Source organism: Oryzias latipes, chromosome 9 (genome assembly GCF_053564925.1).
Source record: "Oryzias latipes strain Hd-rR chromosome 9, Olatipes_Hd-rR_3.1".
NCBI classification, from domain to species: Eukaryota; Metazoa; Chordata; class Actinopteri; order Beloniformes; family Adrianichthyidae; genus Oryzias; species Oryzias latipes.
In genome coordinates, this window is record NC_136245.1 from 15896088 (window position 1) to 15918475 (window position 22388).

At 39.1% G+C, this 22388-nt stretch overlaps 1 protein-coding gene and 1 long non-coding RNA gene across 3 annotated transcripts in view; one reads left to right on the forward strand and one right to left on the reverse strand.

Moving 5' to 3' along the window:
* dtx1 (deltex 1, E3 ubiquitin ligase) overlaps positions 1-22388 on the forward strand; it is a 46289-nt gene that overhangs the window by 12996 nt on the left and 10905 nt on the right. For both annotated transcript variants that reach the window (XM_004072710.5, XM_011479405.4), the window contains exon 3: positions 14589-15330. In XM_004072710.5, coding sequence (XP_004072758.1) covers positions 14589-15330 — 742 coding nt within the window. The remainder of the gene's footprint in view (positions 1-14588; positions 15331-22388) is intronic.
* On the reverse strand, positions 6286-11439 carry LOC144994565 (uncharacterized). Its single transcript, XR_013658127.1, has 2 exons — positions 7882-11439; positions 6286-6493 (listed from the first exon to the last, which is right to left on the reverse strand). It is a non-coding gene; the product is annotated as an uncharacterized LOC144994565 (long non-coding RNA).

Genomic DNA, 22388 nt, shown 5'->3' on the forward strand with positions numbered 1-22388 from the left:
GCATGTACATAATTAAAAAATAATACTATATCAGTAAAATAGACATAACATTCATTCATTCATTCATTCATTCATTCATTCATTCATTCATTCATTCATCTTCTTGACCGTTTTTCCCTTTCGGGGTCACGGGGTTGCCGGAGCCTATCCCGGCCACTTGGGCGTAGGCAAGGGATGCCCTGGACTGGTCGCCAGTCTGTCGCAGGGTAGAATATCCTCAATCACACGTCCATTCACTCTCACACTCACACCTATGGTCAATTTAGAGTTGCCAATCAACCTATGAAGCATGTTTTTGGACAGTGGGAGGAAGCCGGAGATCCCGGAGAAAACCCACGCATGCACGGGGAGAACATGCAAACTCCACACAGAAAGGTCCCCCATTGATGTTGTGTTTTTCATGTCCCCCAGCCGGGACTTGAACCGGGGGCCTTCTTGCTGTGAGGCAAGAGCGCTAACCAGATAACACTGTTTCAAAAGTCTTCATAGATAAAATTGATCAAGTAAAGTTAAAAATATGTGCAAACTATGTTTCATTAGGAAAAATCATGAATCAATTTTTGGAGCAAGTGAATTAATATCATTAGAAATCAATCAATTTAACCATCTTCAATAATGGATTAGGCATTCTTTTAATAATAAGTCAATGCTGTGAAAAAAATTAAAATAAGAAAAAAGGGTCCATAATCTGTCGATTGTCCAAGGTTGGTTTTCCATCTTCTGCTGATTTACAGCCGTCCTCCTGGTTTAACAGAGATTTTAAGTTCTTTTCACTGTTATGTCTGCAGGCCCAACAGTGTCTGGATAATTCAAAAAGAGTCAGAGTTATCAGGTTTAACAAGTGAGCTTTTCATTGCATTAAAGAAAACTAATAATGTACATGAAGATGAATTAAGCAGAAAAAAATAAGGTTAGCTTCTCTTGTTCAGAGATGAACTCACACTACTCCTAATAAGTTACCGGTATTGGTATTGTTACTTACATGATTGCTTTTCCCATTTTTGTCTGAATTTCCTTGAAACATGTAAAATTTCCCTTTTTATGTTAAATAACTAAGAATGAATGAGAGGAAACACCATTTTCATTGTTTTAAAATTTATTACCCCCAAAATTGAGACAATAATAAAGATAGCCCTAAATAACAAAAAATTGACCATGTAAGTATTTCCATCATTTGTCACAATTACAACTTAACAGTGATGTCTCATGCTCCTCCCTAAACCCATGATGAGGCAATGTGTTCCACTCTTCCACAAGTGTTACATGCAGTTCTGCCAGAACACTTGGGGTTGGGGTACAATCATCATTACTGCACCACTCATCAGTGAACAGAATGGTAGACTGATGCTGCATTGTCCAAGTCACATGGTCTTAAGCCCTCTGTAAACATTCAGGGCAGTGTCTTCCTGTCAGTGGAGTTACCTGCAACGGTATTTGGCATGGAAATCAACCATTGGAGTCTATTGTGAATGGTTTGTCTGGAAACCCTGGTACCCCTCACATCTGGTAAACAGGCCTGCACCTGTGTGGCATTTGCAAAACCATGTCTAAGTGCATAAATCCTTAGGTACTGGTCATGGCTGCGATCTCCACTCGGCAACAGGGCAACATCTACCCTCAAATGTCTACTACCAACCCGAAGGCATGTGTGTTCATGGCTGTTTGAATGTTGAACTTGGAATGATTTACTGGCAAAATCTGTTTTTTATACCCACAGGTTGTAGAAATTGATGCCACATTAAAGAAGGTTTTTCTCTTAGAATTTTTTGGTTTTGGCTCCAATAAGTAAGACAAACTACCCACGGTGAGATCAATATGTGCAAAACACAAAATGAGGTATGTCTATCACCACAACGCAATTGCCTGAAAATCTGAGAAGTGACACAAGCCCTGTGTTTATGACATCCACTGAGTTTTTCATAGTATCCCTAACTTAATATTTTGTGACAGGTCAGGAAGTCTGCATCACATATTAAGGAGCATGCACTACATGTGTAAAACATGTGTGAATGATCACAGGGCCAGACCAGTGGATCTTGATTCAGAAATATCACAAGACTTAGATTAAGCTGCAACAGCTGTTGCACCACAGGAAACTCCATTACCATTGCTCATAGTGATATTTAACAAAAAAAGAAAATATGAAAGGTGTGCTCATAAAATAAAGCTTTTCAGAGAGTATGCAAGGTTGAGGACTTTTTGTTATATTGGAGGTACCTTTTCTGACTGTGTTGTTATAATTTTGTATGAAAATAGCCCTTTACAGTTAAAGCAAATACCATGATCTTTTTTCACATATTTAAGACAGTAGAACAGTAGAACGCTTGGGTACTGCATGCTGATGGAGAGCCTGTGATATGCTCCAAAAGAACAGATTAATTGGAAGAGTTAGGGGAGATACAGAGAAAAAGGTCAGGCAGGTGAGCTGACAGCTCATCACTTCACTCTTCACTGCACCCAAAAAAAAGTGTAAATGTCTAGAAGATAATAAATGTCTTACTTTATATAGATCTCAATTTAAATTATTCAATTTCAATCTTTCCTGAAGAACAACGTTTTGAATTTATGGTCCGTCAATAAAAGTGACCTGCAGGTTTCGAGTGAATTAGCAGAAAGGGAAACACCTGAATGAAATGTGCTAGTGTGCGTCACAACAACACTTCTTGCTGCGATAAAGCTCTTGCTTCAGGGACAGATTGCGTGATCGCAGCATGCATTATGCAGTGGTAGCTTTCACTTTCTGTGTTGTCAGACAATGAAAATTCAGTCTCCACCCCCATGATCCCCACTGCACATTTTGCAGATAAACTCTGAATGTTCTGCACTGATGTTATGGTACTGCGTTATGTTTTATTACTACTTGCTAATCCGTTTGCAGTCGATTTAAAAAACAAAAACAAATTGCAAGTAAGCTTGCCTAAATGTATCTTAAAGAACATTTGGGGCAAAGTGTGACATTCAAGCCTTTATTTTCAATTGAGTTTCTTCACTTTTGTTCTACTTAGTTTGGTAGTTCTCTCTCCAAAGCTCGTTTTTTACCTTTTTGTAAAAAAATAAAAAAGGTTTTAATCCCAACAATGGGACTATGGTCAGATTAGGGTTGGAGGACGTAATTAGATTGCAATCTATCTAAATTTAGAATATGACCTGATTTTTAAGACAATTGTAAAGACACAAACTGGATAAATCACTGATAAAAACACTAGCAACACTTTTCTGATGCATTTGAATCAAGCTTCCTAATCATTACTTGGCTGGGACCTTTCTGTGTGGAGTTTGCATGTTCTCTGGCTTCCTCGCACAGTCCAAAACCATTATTCATAGGTTATTTTGTGTCTCTAAATTGTCCCCTAATTGTGAATCTGAGTGTGTGGTCCTGCAACAGACTGGTGATCTGTTCAAGGTGTACCCCACCTTCACCCAGTAGTAGCTGGGTTGGCTCCAGTGACCCCATGACCTCAAAAGGGATTCAAGAGGTTCTAAAGTTGGATGGAAGTTATCTTTGAGGTGGACTGACAAAACTGTGTTGAATTGTTTGGGATTCACAGTAAGAGACAGTTTGGTAAGATGTCTTAAAATCAGTTTTCTGCAAGGAAAGCATTACATTTGAGTCCCTTCCAAGCTCTCTGGTGGCACTCTAGACAATCTGTAATTTGTCTTTGCTCAGATGTACCTACCGTACATAAGCCAATTTGAATCAACACAGTCATCAAACATAACCTGAAACTGTGAGTTAACTCTAAAAACTTGAGCTTTAAGAACTGAGCTCAGTTTTTGTGTGATTAAGAGGAAAAAAGAGTGCCCAGGCTGCAGATGCTGACACTAAAGCTTGTGGTTCTGACAGTATGAGGTCAACAGCAGACATCCCATTGGGCGACTGGTGAATGTAGGAAAATGGAAGCATGCATTTGGATGTTTGAAGCATGTGCAGCATCAGTACAGACAACACACAACTCTGACTGCTGGAAGGGTGTGAACACATTTCTGATTTTGCTAAATACAATCTGTTGTGACACAAAAATAGCTAAAAAAAACAACAACTAATAAACAAATGGCTTCTTAAGTGCTCTAGTTTGTCCATCAGTTGAAAATTTTAATTTTATGTATATGTAATTAAGCATAATTAAATCCATCCATCCATCCGTTTTCTAAACCCACTTAATCCCTTTCATAGTCATTGTGTTGCTGGAGCCTTTCCTAGCTACTCCTGGGTGAAGGCAAAGTCCACCCTGGACAGTTTGCCATTGTGCTGCAGCGCCACACAACCACACATTCACTTATTTGCAACTAGGGAAAGTCAAGATTCATCACTTATACTTAATGATAGAAGTAAATTTGTGAGCAACAAAATGAAAGAAACCTGTCTGTTTAGCTGCACACCGGCTGTTATATTTTTTTTCTTTTCAAAAAATAAGCCCAGTGTTGTTCAGCCAATATGTACACTTACTGGCCACTTTATTAGGTAGACCTTTTTGGTACCAGGATGGACCCCATTTTGTCTTCAGAGCTGCCTTCACCCTTGGCTGCATAGATTCAACAGGGTACTAGAAACATTCCTCAGAGAGTTACGTTACAGTGAACTCATTGTCATGTCATCAGAAACCAGTCTGCCAGTCTGTCTATATATATAGGCCTGCACAATAAATAGCAAATTAATAGTTGTCGTGATATCAAGTTGTGGAATATATATGGCATACGATGGCAAAAGTTGCGATAAATAGTTACCTTAAATGTGCCAAGCAATCTAATGGGAGCTTGAATTATTTAATAAATCAAATAAATCCCTTAATACCTTTGACCAATCGAATGGACCCCCCCTCCCCCCAGGGCTACAACGTTAGTGTTGTGTGCAAGACTGTGTTTTTGCTTGTGTGACTGTCTTTTACATTGTCCCTGGAGCAGACCCTTTCTCTTTGGTTGTGGTGGCACGGCACTGAGGATCCAGCTGGTCATCATGCCACTGAAGTAGTGTGAAATGGAAGCATATGACCACTGAAACACTCACTCACATTGGAATTATGCCTACAGCGCCTTGAGATGACTAATTGTGAATTACTGCTATGTAAGTAAACTGAAACTGTTCAAGCGTCGGTTCATATTTAAACTCACAGTTCAGTGACCATGTTACATCATCTGAAGAGTCTTTTAGACTTTGCTGCTGCAGTGCAGGACTGAGTAAGGATAAAAGACTGCAAGTTCATCTTTTCAGGGGTTTTTATCCATTGTTTTTTTTTGTTACTTCCGTAGGTGCAAACTTTGCACAAGCACAAAAGTCCTTGCCAGCTTGGGGATGAGTATCAAAGACTTTGGGGAGTTAAAGAGGCTGAGGATGACGATAGTTTGAGAGGGAGTCAAACAATACTTCTTGACCACTTTGTCTTGCTGGCAGTAAAACTATTGGTTCAGCAAGTTTTACTGCACTGTTCACTTTCTGAGGTGAAGTGAGACATATTCTTTTTTTATGATCAGTCTTTGGCACAGAACCTCAACTCATCACAAACCTCTGTACTGTCCCCTTCCTCACATGCTCTTGTACTGTAGCTTTTCTGCTGTTCTTTCACCCTTGCTAGTTTTGTTTCCTCAAAGCCTGATATCTCTTTTTTCCTCTTTTTTTCTGGCTTGTCCTGTTCTTTTTTTAATGCACCACCAATGTCTCTGTTCTTATCCTGGCATCACCTTCACTGCTGTTCATCCATCACTTTTGCCAACAAAGAGATGAGGGTGCTTAAAGGAAGCCAAGTCACTTATTTTGTTGCTCATTATACAGAAAGGTATTCTGGGGAAACTGTTGTCATCTCAGATTAGAAAATGAGCTTTAATGGGTGATTTTTTTTGTGAGAAAGGAACAGACAAACTGTGATGTTGCGACATTTAATGCTGTTAAACCAGCTTAATAACAGACCGTCATGCTCATCATTACGGTCTCTGATCTCGGGGTATTCCTTAATGAGCAGATAAGGCTCTCACAGATCTATGGCACTTTGATGTGCAGGTACAGAAACATCTTTAAAAAATGAAAGAGTTTTCACTTCTAAAGCCCTAAGCCGAACATGCATCTATATAAAAAGTCTGCTTTTATCTCAGTCAGCTGTAGTATCAGATCCTTGTGCGATGAATGTCTTCCTCTTGTCAGTAAGGCATGTTTCTGCACAGCAATATTCTCCTCATCATTGCTAATAGCCAGCTCGAATTTATTGTTTGCAATAGCCCACCCTTCCCCCTTTTTTGAGATGAAAGTCTTTTTTTGAAGATGTGCTCAGAGGGGGTTTATGGGAAAACATCAAACACCTCTCAATTATTTTATTTTCTCCATACTGTAACATTTATTAGCATATTCATCAGGAATTCACGATTCATATCAAGGGGGCATGGTGAAGGCTGAAATATGGAAATTCATGAACCGCTTCTGTACAAATAATGTGCTGCTTGGATCCATCCGTTTCCTGCACATGCTTTTGGGTTGGCACAGTAGGGGGGTGGGAGATTTTCTGGCCTGAGAAGCACACACAAAAACTACAAAGTAAACCCGACAATCAACTTATGCCATTTACCTTGACTTTAGGGGAAAAAAATATCAGCACTTCATATGTATCAACAATAACGTTATGAAAAGTCAGGTGTTAATAAACATCAACATTTTTTTAAATAAGTCTTGCCAATAGAAAATTGAACACTTAAAGTGAATTGGAATAAATGGTAAAATAATAAAAATTGTAAATTGGGTAGAACACTCTTCTAACTTGCTTTAAGGCCCAAAGTGCTTTACAGTTACAGTCCTATTCACCCGTGAACACACACATTCACAAAATGAACATTTTTGCTATCAAGTTGTATTGTTTTGTATATAGATAGCTCAGGTGTTACTCAGTCATTATATTTGTCAGAATAAACATTCTTGCTGTACTTATCTTATGTCCCCTGCCTATCATATTTTGTTCTCCTATTTTGTCTGTAGTGCAATTTATTCAAAACATAAACAGGCCAGTCCGATGCCTCAATAAAAGTAGGTGGTCTCACATCAAACGTTGAAAACATTTGATTGACAAATTCTTCCAAGCCACCTTTCAAATGGTAAGGGTGTGGACTTCCAACAAGCTCACTCCTGGTTGTCATAGAAATGTTGACTCAGAGCGATTTAGACCAATTGAATCGGTTAGTTCAAAAGGGGCCAAAGTTCAAGAGGTTTGTTTTTCCAGGAAATGATTTTAATTGCATAGCTTAAAGGGAGGCTACACCAAATGATTAATATTTTACCCAGATTTAGCACCAGTTCATAGCTTACGAATGATATAATATGAAGCACCTCACTTTTATAATTTCAGAGGACTAGCAAACTGAAGTCTCTGTACTTGGGCCCTTCTTGAATTAAACAGGGTCGCTGCCATTTTGGATAACTAGTGCTGCCATCTATGGGATGAAGCAAAACCCATGCAAGACAGGCCCAAGTCCAGGAATTTTGTCCTTAATGTATTTTAAATGTCAAGCATAGTCAACACATTACAACGGACTTGGGACTTTTTTGCACATAATCAGATAGCTTTTCCCTTGAAGACCATGGAACATATAATATCTCTCTTTTGAAAAATTGTGGACGTTGGCCTCTTTTGAACTAACCGTTTCAATTACTGCTTACCAATTACTGACGTTTTCTGGTTTCAACATGTCGGCATTCGTATTGCAAAAAAATATGACTAAATTGTCTTTATTTTATTGGAACAGGAAGCAAAACCTTTCAAATAAAGTGCAAAATTTCCAATGGTATGAATTCTTAAGTATTTATACGACATACGTATAAAAATGTCATATTTATACGAAATTGTTACCACAATCAAACAATGTTCTGACAAATTAAAATATAATAATAATAATACTGTATCTTACTGGCTCATGCTTACAGGAGTCCTGTTTGATGATGAGGGATGATGAGGAATCCCCTAATATCTCCAAACACAGCAAGGAACAAATTGTCAATTGGCCCCTAAAAAAAAAAGCAAAACTATGACATTCCAAATGCCATGCCAAACTTGAATCATATTAATCTTTTTTTCTTTTTCAACATTGTCAAAAACCATAAGTTTGAATTAAATGGTTAAACTTTTACATTTCCATTGTTTCTGTGCCAAAACAGTAGAATCATTGAAATGCTCGGCTATAGTTATACTTTGAGCATACAGTCACCATAACTTAGGACACACCAGCAGTGTTATCTGTCAATTCTATGTCTGATTGCACCTTGAAGGGACCCCTGTTAAATTCCACTTTTTTTACACACCACTTTACACCAGCTTACCTGAAGCTCCAACATTGACTCATAGTTCCCAATGTTATCCTAAGATTTTGCCTTTCAAGCATACATGACTTCTGCAGAGGCATACACAATAAAAAATGTAGTTCTTTATAAAATAAGTACCTCCATGGGTGCAAGTCTTCACAGTTCATTTACATCAGCAGTGTATTATTTGTAATTATTTCATTATGTTAACTACACAGTCTTTGGCGCGTAACTTCAGTTTCCTATAGAATCCACTAAACATTTGTATTTTCATGCAAACATATGTTTTTGTGCAATTCTCTCACAGATTTGCTGCTACTTTAGCAAGAATTTCATAATTTTATACTTAGTTTAGCTCAAATTGTGCATAAATGTATAAAAACAGTGCTTGTATCTCTGCAGCTTCACTCTAAACAACAGGCATTAGACCCAATTGCATTTCTGTCCTCTATAGAGATACTATATATTAGGGCTGCACGATATGAGGAAAACCTGCGATATGCGATATAAATGATCAATATGGCGATAACGATATAATTTGCGGTATATAAACAAATAGAAAAATAACCAAAAACATCATTCCCATTTCATTGCAACAGTTTGAAAATTATACTTCAAATGACCCTCATGGACATAGGTGACAATCTTCTAACATAATAGGCCTCCATCTGATTGGTAAACAATGGGAAGGCGTCCATCTGATTGGTCAAAACATAAAGGGGTTTATTTAATGCGTTAAATGCTTCAAGCTGCCACATTTTGGGTTTATGATTTATTGCGATATTCACCGTCTTTCGCGATATGCATATTGCAGAGCTGGATATTGCGATAACGATAAATTTGCGGTATATTGTGCAGGCCTACTATATATTTTATAAAACTATTTTGATTAAAGTTTAAATCTGTATTGTGAGGACAGTGCAGCTAAGTTTAGTTTGTCAGTGATGTTTTTGGTCAGGTTTTGAGTTATCCTCTGTCAGTCACACCAGGTTAATGCTAATGATCATCCACAGCGCTTTTCATCTTTGTTAATGACCCTCGGTGTATTTAAGTGTTTGGTTTTCGGCTCTTTATTGACAGGTCATCTGCTCTGTCACTCTTTTTTGTTTCGCCATCAGTTTTGTCATTTTCAAGTTTATTACAATTTTAAGTTTCTGCCAGCAGGCCTGTTCTCCTGCATATTAGGTCCTACACTGCCAGTTCCTAAAAAATACCCTCATACTGAATTTTGATGTCAATTCTTTGTTTTTTGTCAACTTTGGTGCATTTCTTTTTTTACATAACTTTTGTTCATTTAAAACCCAATTTGTTCATAATAACTCAATTTACTTTTCAATAAATAAATAATAAATTTGTCCCAAATGTTTAGGATTTCTTCTAATTGGACATTTTACTTGAACATTAACTGAAGAATTAAACTGAACTATTGGCTCTGCAGTTTCTCAACTTTCTGCCTCAGAACTTTTTTTTAGCTTTGTCAGGGAAAAAAATCCCCTGCATTTGCACTAGCATTCTTCAAGAAAAGAAAAATGCAAGAACACTCACACTTGAAAGTGTTTTGCTTACCTTTTTCTACAACAAAGAATGATCGTGTTAATGAAGATTTCTATACATTATTTTTTATTTGGTTGTTTCTCTGGAAGAAACCTTTGATTAGCGTAGCTTTAAGTATCTTTCAAAAAAAGCCATTCGAACACAGGACCTGTAACTGGGCTCCCCTTCCCTGACTTTCTTTGTCGCTATATGGAAAATGCAACTCTTTGTGTCAGGGAAGTTAGAAAGCTCTGTCAAAGATGAGTATATGCTACAGAAATTTTCCATTCTGCAGCAGAGTGGCAACTGCAAGGTGATGTTATTCAATGACACAGATCTCCAGTCTGTGTCCAAGGGCTGAGTGTAGCGTGAGAGAGAACAGGATGAGGTCCAGCTAATGACAGAGTGGAAAATGTTAAAACAGCTCAATGCGACGGTGTTGGTAGGAGTCCAAAAGAGGGAAAGCTGGCGTCAGCATCAGATGAAGCCTACAGTAGGAGTCAACACTGTTGATGCTGCTCTCTGTGAAAGAAGTATCTGAGGGTTTCACACGTGGTCAGACATCCTTTTCCATTAGTTCCCGTGACAACAAAATCTTTCCTTTGTGGTAATCTGGTGCATTTAATTGCAGCTATTTATGTAATAAAGTTGCTTACTCGTGAAGTTGGTGCCAGCTTCCAGTAAGAGTGTTTCATCACACTTTCTTATAAGTTTGATGTAATCTCAGCAACTAACAGGCTCTAATGGGCTGCAGAATATTTTTTTAATCATAAATAATAATTTGAAATTCTCCGCACATTACTGAATAGGTCCTCAAGATGGATATCATACATGCCTAATAAAAGCCTCGATTTAAACTTGTTTTTACAAGTGTGCCTGCTTCAAATGAAATGTACCCGTAAGGTCAAGGATGTTGCAATTTAATGATGCCTATCTTCTGCGCTGAGAAGCCGTTCCTCACTTCCCTATAAAAAAACAAAGCTATTAAGGACAGACAACATCATGGCTTCTTTTGTCCCCCTAGCTAAGAAGTAAAAGGTTGATTGAGCTCCCCCTGAACCCACCTGGCCCTGTGTGACAGTGGGGTTAGAATCCCACAAAAAGCAGTATGATTGTAGCAATGCATCAGACAGATACAGTTCACCCTGGGGGGGAGACCACACTGTCAGGAAAGGACAGCTGGAGGACATCGTGAGAGGGAGATAAGGGATGAGAATGGAAGGCAGGAAAAATGATGGAGAACAACAAAGGTTCAGAAAGGAAGTGGCCACTTTCACTAAGTTTCCTGGAAAAGAGAACAGGAAGAGTCACAGGAAAACACTGGCACATTCCGTTCCCAAATCCGAAGCCAACCTGGAAGTGCCAGCTGTTGCACTTCCACTCATGACCACTGGAGGCTGGAATCTGAAGGGAACAATTTCTATTCATTTCCCCCTGTTTGCAAAATTAAATAAATTAACTTTCTTTATAAAACATTTTGGAATATTGAAGTAAATATTTTTAACGACAAAGGTGTTTTTAATCAGATGTTTCCATTTTGTTAAAGCTTAAAATTGTGTATAATTCGTTTTTTTTTTTTTTTGTTTTATTGACAGGTAGGTGACCCAACAAATCTCTGACTTTAGTATGTCCCACCTTTCCAACTCAATTGCTCCATTTTCTTAATGTTGTTGACTCAATATGGTCATTCCATGTCATGCTTCATATACACCCTATAGAAACCTGTGAGTGTTATAGAAATATTGGTACAGTGTATATATGGTAACTATTTTCACATGTTGTAAAAGGAAGACACATAGTTGATGCTTATTGGAATGAGTGTTATTGTGTTTGTCTGTATTGATCTGTAATGGACTATCAGCTTGTTCTTAGAGTATCACATGTCCTGTCAAAATAAAAGCATCGCTATGAAATATTTGCCTTGAGATATGGCCATTTTGGTCTCTGATTAAAATCAGTGGTTTTTGCTCATTCTAAATATGATGACTAGGATGGTCAAACACATCTAACAGTTGTTGAAACAGGTCCATTTAGGTAAAGGAAGGGGGGAGGATCAACCATCAATCTATGAAAGCACCATCCACCCCTTTATCAGTAATTTTTTATCAAATTTAAAATAATTTGTTTACGTTTTAAGGAAATATGGCTGTCATTTACACTAGCAAACAGAATACAGTGAATTACAGTGATAGAGGTGTAGCAAACTCCACACTTTTTTTTTGAAAAATGTGGTTTTGTCCAACAGTGTCCAGAGTTGTTCAGTATATTTAGAACTAAACAGAACATTGTGGCTTTACCTTAACAAAATCAAATTCAGTAAAAAAGTAACTTTAACATTTTAACAAAAACTCAAGAAAATCCATAAAAAGTAAAAGTAAGTTTAATTGTAGCTTTAAATGCTGCTTGTGCTTCCAAAACATTTGACTAAATATACATTTTACATCCCAAAAATTATCCTTAAACCTTCAAAATGAAAAAGTTCATACAGTAAATGATTTTTGAACATTATAGATTTCTGCCTGCATGTAATTTTAACCTTCAAACACCACCACCACCTAACACGGCTTGGAGAAGTTGAGCTCATTTTACATATTCCGGTGAGACCAGTCTGAGAAGTGCTAATGGGCTTTCAAGGAGAGATGAGGTTCATCTTATCCCCCACCAAAGTTTGAGGGGGGTAAGTTAATGCTAAGGAATAAAACATCTCAACATGTTCAAATATTTATGAAGCTGTGTTAAACCCTCCTCTGAGCAAGACTGTGAGGAGCTGCTATTGATTGTGACCAAAAACAAGCAGCAGTGCTGAAAGTGCTGAGCACAATACAATCCTCGTGCGGCCCCCTGTGATGATAAGTTGAGGCAAGTGGCTCACCAACACAGAGCTCTTTCCTTCTACAGAGAACTGGAGCTGGCTGCAACACAGGCGCAGTTTTAAATTGATCATTTTTAAATAAATCTCATGAGATTTGCAATATTTCCTATGTAGACAGCAGATGGAGTTAAGCCAGTGAGCCATGAGCAGGCACAGATGCAACTAGCAGAGAAAGTTATGTGAGCTTGCCTGGCTGAAGATGTGAGAGACACAGGCAGCTGTTCACTGTGTGTGCGTCTCAGCTCCAAATGAAATTAGCCATCAACCAAGTCCTTCAGCAGCAACCTGCAGCAGACACTCAATGTCACACCGCTGATTCTGCTGATGCAGTACATCCTTTGGCACCCATACCCGCTGAAAGAGGAGTTACCCCTCTGTCCACCAACCTCCCCATGTCAGTTCTGAAGTCATTCATTGTTTGTGCACACACCCATCCCTTCATCAACACTGAGGTCCTCCCTGGCATGAAAAGAAGGAAAGTGCATTTACCCGTTAAATTAGCAGAGAAAGGCAAGATTGATGTTTTGTCCTGCAGTGCCTAGATACCCCTGCTGACGTACATTGCAGAGATGCAAACGCCAAGGTGTCCTGATTTCCCATGTGAATATAGTAATTGTATTATAAGGAAGGCGGGAGCTGAGTCGCCACCAGCAAAGGGACAGAAGTGCAAAGCTCTCGCCTCATTGTCCTCCTCATTCCTGTTGTCATAGAGAATAGAGGGCTAATGAGGCAGCGGAGCATTGTGGGTATGCTTCTGTAAAAACCTTGAACTTCTCTGTCCAGCTTTTATGTGTTGGGCTTTTACTGGAGTTTTCACCATATTTATTATTTTTCCAAGTGATGGTGAAAAGTTAGTTCAGTTCATAATTTATAAATGTGTTCTAAGTTGTAAAAACTTTGATTTCAGGGAAATGTATCCTAAAGTCGACAGTTTCTTTGTTTTTGTTATTATTTTAACTTCTGTTAAAACAACTGAATTTAAAATAAGTTTAAAGTTGATATAAACTTTTAAATGAACCCTAATCAAATTCAGTTGAGAAGACAGATCTTTATTGTCATTTTCCCTGGTACAACAAAAAAAAGTGCTCCCTGGTTGGTGCAACACTGACATTAAAACAAATAATTTGTCATGGTAAAACTTACCGTTAAAAATAATAAATACTACATAATAATGCATAAAAAGTGTATCACTCCGTCACAAAAAATTGGAAATTAAAATTTTTTTGTTGCTCCATACAAGTGCATTAGTAATTTAAAAAAAAACAGGATACACAATTAATAGGTGTTAAAATTGTAGAAACCAGAAAAAATTAATGAATATAAAGGATAATGTCACATAACTACAGTACAGTGAATTTTAAAATTGAATTGAAAAAAAAACATCCACCATTGCATAGTTCAAGCAGTCAAGCAGAACAGTTGGGTCTTTAACTTGAATTTAGATAAACTGTGTCTGCTGATCTAAGCCTTTTGCGAAGTCAGACTCTAGACCGGATCCAGATGACTGGTACACAATGAGTCAGAAGGAGGGCAATCGTGTATTTTAGTGCCAAATCATTCAAAGGTTTGTGAACCAGAAATAGAACTTTAAAGTCTATCTTCTGGCAAGTTGTGCTTGAAAGTACGTACATGTAGGTATCAACTCAACTCAAGTTTATTTATATGGCACCTTCAAAGACTGGAGTCAAACAAGGCACTGTACATTAAAAGCTCAAAATATTAAAAACAGCAACAAAAAGATTAATATCCATCACAAGAGCAGCAGAAAACCTGTTTGTACATGTGTTGATTGCCTCTTGATGTGAAAAATGTGTCTAAAAAGTTGACCCTGATAAAAGTTCAAGTCTTCTGAATATCTTTTATTATCTAAATTGACTGCTCTTTTTCATCCCTTCTCTTCTCTGTGGTTAGGTACCATGAGACCAGTGCAAAGAAACTTCTACGAGCCCTCTTCCGCCCCTGGCAAAGGTGTGGTGTGGGAGTGGGAGAACGACAACGGCTCGTGGACGCTGTATGACATGGAGATCTGCGTGACCATCCAGAATGCTTATGAGAAGCAGCACCCCTGGCTGGACCTGACCTCTTTGGGCTTCTGCTACCTCATTGACTTCAACAGCATGTCCCAGACCAACAGGCAGAGTCAACGAAAACGTCGTTTACGGCGACGCATGGATCTTGCCTACCCGCTTATCATGGGCTCCATTCCTAAGTCTCAGTCCTGGCCTGTGGGCGCCAGCTCCGGCCAGCCCTGCTCCTGCCAGCAGTGCATCCTGGTCAACAGCACAAGAGCGGCTTCCAATGCTATTCTTGCCTCCCAGCGGCGCAAGCTTTACGGAGGAACAGCAGGGAACTCGGGTGCTACAGGGACCGTTGTGCGGCAGAGCAACACCTTTGCTGGAACCTCCCTCTGGTCTCAGACATCCACCTCATCCACCACCAAAAACAACAACATAAGTGTAGGGGGTGGGCAGGCGAAAGCTGAACAGGTGCAGTCTCCGCTGTCCCCTGCCAACTTCCCCTGTTCTCCTGTGATGCCATCCCTTTCATCCGGCCATGGCCACCACGCTCTCACCATCAACGGACAGAACAATCTGAACAGGCCGGGCACGCAGCGCATTTCCATGGGGACTACACGAGGAACCATCCCAGCAGGGTAATGATGATTGCAAAGAGGGCCAATGGTTCTCTTTCTCTTTTTTCTAATTCGATTTTCAAATCTCCTTTAGCCCCATACTTCTGACAGCATTGGCACAAAGCTGAGATTTAGCTAAATTTGCTCCACCGAAGCAGTGAGAGGATAAAAAAAAGCCAAGAACCGGTCTCCATGTCTGACTCACAAGGATTCACACTGAATGTGTCCTGTGTGCACCAATCTTTGGGTCTTTGTCCACACCCCATACTGCTGATTTATGAATACAGTCTTTTATGTGCTGATCAATACATCTGCGAGTAAAAAAAAAAACTTTTTGATTTTGTAACTATGCTGAGCAAGCACTTTTCATCTTTGTTTTCATATGTGTCTTCCAAGGTTTTGCTTGATAATGAGCTTATGCAAGGCGTGAAATACTGCAGCTCTCTTTAGATCATTCTGTTGCTTTGCTTTGAAGTGATTTGTTGCTATCAGACTGCACCATGGTTGCTATGTCATGCAAAACAGTCTGAGGCTGTAAGTGGAATATCTGGCTCTGCGTTTAAATGCATCATTGTTTAATTGTGCAGGGGGTGAGACATGCAATCACACATTTGAAGTGGCCTCTTGTGTCGCTGTGGAAACATACTTGCCATGGAGGCAAAGCTCCAATAGGAGAGGATGAATAATGGATCAAGGAAATATGGGAGCTTCGGTGCTTCAGTAGAGCACTCTGCCCTCAGAGTGAATCACAGAAAGGGACTGAGAAAAAAAAAGTGTGTTGGTGTCGTTACTAGAGATGCGCCGATTTTCCATTTGACCGGCCCTGACTGGCGACCGGCTGAGCAGCGACACACACATCCCTGCATCTTGTCCTCATTTGTGGGTTAATATGTGCATGAATCAGTTCTCAACTTTTAGGCCTTTTGTAATATTGTCTGTTTAGATAAAGTTGAGGGTCAGATCCAATTCCACAGATGATGAGATGACATGCCCAACACACCAAAACAAACCCAGCCGCCGTCTTGGTAAATGCAGCAGCTTTACGGACTCTAATTCAAAACACTGACCAACAAAAATGTAACAGATTTTTGGTCTTTTTTTAAAGACCCACTAAGATCATCCTTTCACCTATTGTAAAAGTTTTCCTAGTTGTCTTTATACTATGATTATGAAGTTATTCATGTGTGTCGTTTTCTCGGACATAGTTTCTGCAAAGCGGCAGTAGATTATTAGAAATTCATGTCTGAGTTGTGGGTGGGACTGTAAGCGCGGAGTAAGCACACCCCTACTCAATAACATCCATATGTTTACACTCCCTACAGCTTGCAGCTCCTCACACCCCCATTCTAACATTGGCGGCGCAACAAAAATGGCGAGCAATATTGGAGCTATCCAGCTGTACAGTTTTTAGCCAGATACCATCTCAGACCAGGGCCGGCCCAGGGCTGCATGGTGCCCTAGTCAAAAAGGGATTTTGGTGGGAATACATTAGCCATGTAATTATCTCCCCATTAGCGAACCTTCTAAAGAAATAACATTGATGGCAAGTCCTCCCATCCTGCTTTTTGGCAGTCTAAACACTACCACATGATACTGGCACAAAGCCGCTTTCCTCTGCAGATCAGATGATTCGGATCAGGAGTAACGGCATGTAAAAAGCATAGTAGGTTTTGTTAGATTCATGTTAAAGGTTTAAAACCTAAAAGAAAAGAAAAAACTAGATCGCCAGTTAAAGGATTCTTTTTTGACCAAAAACAGACTAACTTCTGTTTTGAGCCGGTTTCTCCTCCTCTTCCTTCCTTTTTGCCCTTAAAGCTGTCCATGAGGGCATGTTTTGCTGATTTCTTATCCATAAAGTTTTAAAGAACCATTCTCTGTCATGAGAAAAACCCTACAAAAAATGTTAAAAACACCACAAAAAAAACACCACAATTTTCATTGGAGTGGTTCTTTAAAACTTAAAGCAGTCTGCTCCATCATAACACACCATAGTAGCTGAAGTCAGAGCTGAAAATGTCCATGCCCAGATGACCTTCACAGTCTCTTAGTCCAGACACAAAGCAGCATAAAGTGAGTGTACGTGCTGTTCTGCTGATCTCAATTCAAAGAGGATGTAAAGGCACAGTTGTATTTAAAGTGACCTGAAAAAAATGAAACCGAGAAGATCAGCAATCAAATAACAAACAAAAGAAACTAAATTGCCTCCTGAAGGGAAGGGAAATTGAGGTGGCAATCTCTCAACAAAATTAGTTTTAAAATAAGGCGCTTGAATGCATCTTGGCTATCGTTTTGGTTTCGATATGAGATTGATATATTTTTCAATGCGTATCTGAATTTTTTTACATCCCTAGTTAGAAATAAAATCACAAATGGTGAGAAATCTGCGGTCTGCGAAGAAAGCAGGAATTGGTTTGTCTTTAGTTCTGACCAAAACTTACCGAAATATTAAAATAAACCCACTCCTGATCTAATGTGATTCCATTCATTCTCATTGATAATGAGGAGAGACACCTTCACTGCATATATAAGACCACCACTCAAATAGGCAGACATGCTTTCACTTTCGTTGGCCTAGTTCAGGTCTCAAAACAAAATATAGGTTTTTCATCCTTGAAAATGACTCTACTCTGTGTATATAGGTATTTGTGATAGAGGGTTAGAATAGCATGACCCATTTAGGCATCTGCATTTTAAGAATTCACTGACGGTTCAGGTGCAGAGTTGTGAATTGGACTGTTTCACTTTACACTAAGTGATCTGTGGAGACAGCGAGCACTATTTGAGAGAAGGTAAGAGAAGCGTAGGGTTAGATGATGTACGCTGGTTCCCAGGCGAGTGGCTCCACACACAGGATGAGTGTGGTTAACATGCACACAGCAGAATATGAGAGCTTGCAGTCACACACAATCTCATATGTGAACTCCCTTGCTGGTTCCCATGCGTGCTTCAAACATAACAGAGAAACCCACAGAATGTAAAGAATCTGATCTGTTTTTCACACACCCACGCCCTCATGTAACAGTTACTGGATGTAAAACAGATGATTATTGTGCTGTAGCTTTATTAGATTAGGTTTTTTATTTTAGATTGACACATAAACTTGTCGTGTTCACATGTTTTTCTACAAAAGCACACATTTTCTTAGAATTACCTTTGCTTCATGTTCATGTAAGGAGACGTGAATATTTTATTCCTGAAAGTAAGCTGTTTAGGCTTTGGTCTTCTGTTAGGTCACGATACAATAATATAACGGACTGTGATCTGTAGGTGGAGGGGAGCTTCAACCAAACACACTTATCTCACACACACAGGTATTAGAAGTGGCACCATCTGCTGGTGTGTGTCAACACATTTGTTTGTCTTACAGCTGGCAGCCACATATCACCATCTGCACATAGCTGCTGGTTGGAGACACAATAAAGTGAACGGAGCTTGAGAAATCCTTGAAACAGGTCATGTTATGATGAAAAATGATTTTAGGCTTCAAACAGAAGCCTAAAACTGATGTGTTTTTCACACACCAACGCGCCCTCATGTAAAAAGAAATAACCATTTACTACCAATGAGTGTCTTGTTTTCTATTCAAAAAGCTAAACAGTAGCAGAGAATGGGAGTTTTTCATTTTGTGATCACTTCTTATTCAGTTATTCCAACACCTTTAAATTTAATGTTTTTAGTCAACTTCATGCCGCACAAATTTATCCAAGCTTTGTCTGTAACGCTGATCGTTGCTCAACTTCTAGTTGGGAAAGGGGTTGATTCCTCTTGGCATCCTGGTATTTCGTTTTAGTCTTAGTTGACCACAAAGATTCCTCCAGAGAGGCTTGTTTTGTCCACTTACAGAGTTGTTTGAACAATATATAATCATTATGAATAAATGAAGAAAAAGCTATTAATATATTTATGCATATTATAAACTAATACTGTATATGATTCTGCAAATTGTAGCTATTTAAAATGTTCTTACTCTACATTGCTTCCTAATTTAGGACCAATATTGTAACTAATTTGTTTAGGTTTTAGTTATTGCCTGTGCATAACAAAATCAAAAATAGTAATAAAAAGCCTAAATAAGCATTTACAGGTGCCATCTAGTTTTAAGAAAAGTTTAGTTGTTCATTTGTGGTTTCTTGTTTTACTCAAACTCCATATTTTTTTTAAATGACATTAAATCTAACTGGTTAGTTTATGTGTTTTCAGTCAACAATCCATTGTGTCATTAAATGTGGATTTGTATCACACTGTAAATGCTCGTAGACCTGACATAAATGTCCGCCAGGCGTTTTTCAGTACATTGTTTTGATGTTAGGGCCAAAACGCTGATAGGGAGCAGGAGTATTTCAACTATTTACAAGATTCATAAACAAATGTCATGATAGAAGAAAAGAAAAGCAGCCCTTTTTTAAGACTTCTAGGGAGTTTCGACTGCACTAAACTCAATCAAACCACTTCCTGAACACAGAAAAAACCATGGCTGCTTTATACTAACAGCTGAGAATCAAGCTGCTTGTGTTAAGAACTTAGTTGAGATTTGTGAATGTGCCTGACAGGATGGATCATTACTCCTCAGTGGTCTGCTCTGGCTCCGATCTAATCTACCCCTTGGGATAACATTTAAAGTTGTAGCGATTTAATAAATCAACGTACTTGGAGAGGCTGCAGTGATGCAATTTTTCAAATCATGTGCATCGTTATTCCTTATAAATGCATTTCAGTTTCATTGTGACAGTTATGCTTCCACCTTCAGCTCTGTTGTGGCAGAGGGAAGGGCCTGCCTCTGCGTCTGGCTCCTGCATCAATATTGCAATTACACACACTCGACGTTCTTGCCATCATACCTCCACTGCTCCAGGTTAATAATGCATTTTAAACAAATTAGGAGATAGTAGTCCTTCATCAGCACTTTCGCACTGAGGTGTAACACAGAGTCCCTGTATGGGGATCTGTCCCGATTCAAATTTTTTCAGAAAAGTTTTACTAAAGAAGGGAGGACTGAGGCTGATTAGCCCTTGTGCTATCCTAGACACTTTAACATTGGGAGTTGGGTCATCTAGACCCACTAGACAGTCCTCTGAACCTTTTTTCTTCAATGATTTGTGATCTTCACTGGTGTCCATGGATTACATGAAATCTTTCCACCTTTATCCACCTTTGTCATGGTAGGGAGAACACGTCAATGTGAGGGTGGGGTCATCTAAGATGGCACAAGGGTTAGAGGAGAGATAGAAACCGTCAGGTTAAAATGTGTACTGCAAGGCTCAAACATAAAATGTGATTTGTTACATTAAAATAAAATAGCAAACTATGTTACAACAAGTTTTTAACAAAGATGTTCAGTATTTTTTTTGTGGAAACCAAAATTCTTTAGGGAATGGAGCACAAAAGTAAATACATATCAGGGGGTAGAGACAGCTGAGAAAAGAGTGCAGAGAAATTCAAAAGCTACTAGGTTTTGTGTGGTTTCCTCTTTAACAAGTGGACACGTATACAAGTAATTCAGGTTATATGAAGTTTTCTCAAAGAGCATCACATTCATTTTCTCAAAAGCACAAGCTGTTCTGTGTTTACCCGGAATTCCTTACTGCTGACTGTGACAGGAAACTTAAATTCCATCTAAGTAGGCAGTTGTTGCCGTGACAACCTCAATGTGTAATTTTTGTAAATGTTTTTTTGCACAAATCTTGCTTTTTGCAGCTAAAATAAATGCATCAGAGGAGAGGAACACCCTGGGGAACATATCCTGAAAGTTTTCTGTGTTTATAGTCTTCCAGTAAAGTGAAAGTTTGATATATTCATCACTGATCGATTCATCAATTTTCTTTACCTGTTATTCTCAAAAAGCCCTAGTATCTGTGATGCAGCATTGCAATTTAACTACTGTAAACTACTAAAATTTAAAGAGGGTTTTTATCTTTAATTTAAAATAAAATCCTTCGTGTTTTTAGCTTTATCAGCAGTGGTGTCATACTCTAATTTGGCTGGCTTTTCATTGGTTAGTAGAAATGTAAGTGTCTCTGTTTTTTGCAAGCACTTTAAAAATGACAGCCATTTGTATTGTATTTTTTTCAAATTGCATGTAACACTCAAGGAGAAGATGTTGAGAGCTGGTGTTTTGTGCTCCTTCTAATGTAAATCAGCTCTTTGATCCCTCTGCTATCAACTCTTCCACTTTCGGCTTCTCCCATCAGGGGTCGCCACAGCGAACAAGTCGCATGGTAAATTTGGCAATGTTTTACGCCGGATGCCCTTCCTGACGCAACCTTCTCTAACCGGGCTTGGGACCGGCACAGAGGTAGAGAAGGGAACAGGGAGCAGCCTGGAGTCGAACCCGGGCTTCACGGACGGAAGGCGCCGCAAACCAGCACGAGCTAAACTGGCTCTCTGATCCCTCTGCTATCAATGATATGAAATATACATGCACTCACTGACAGGATACATCTTGCCTTTGAGGTGTTGTGATTTAAATCAGGCTATGCTAAAACGGTTGAAAGCATATCTTGCTCAGTCTCTGTCTGTTTTGTAGTTGATTTAACTAGTAGTATTGGTTTTTATTCCGCTTTTATTCCCTGTTTTTTTAATGAACTAGTTAAAAAATATTCCAACCAAATGACTTTCTGGTTTGTTTTCACATCCCTGAAACATCTTTCACACAAGACATCCGTGTAACCTCACTCTGATTCACATCAGAGCTGCAAACACCAGGAGCTCCCCACACCTTGTTTCTGGTCCACTGATGTGAGACAGAGTGCATCTTGAGCTTCTATCACGAGCCAATGGTACACATCAGCTCCTCTGCTGGCCATGGCAAAGGTTTATTTTTTTCATAATCACACTGAGCTTATTGAAGGGCTTCTCCTGGTACAGGAACAAAGGCTCTTATCTATATCAAAGCAGGTCTGTTGATGCAGATTTGTGGGGCTCTGTGGAGCTGCAGGGCAAAAGATTTCTGCTGCTTCCTGGCCAAAAAGCGAGGGGAGCATAGGAGCAGTGGTGTGGGAGTCTGTGGCTGATGAACAGGGGAACTGAGAGAAGATCAATGGCTACTTTAAATCTTTCACCATCCTATTGGTTTTATACTG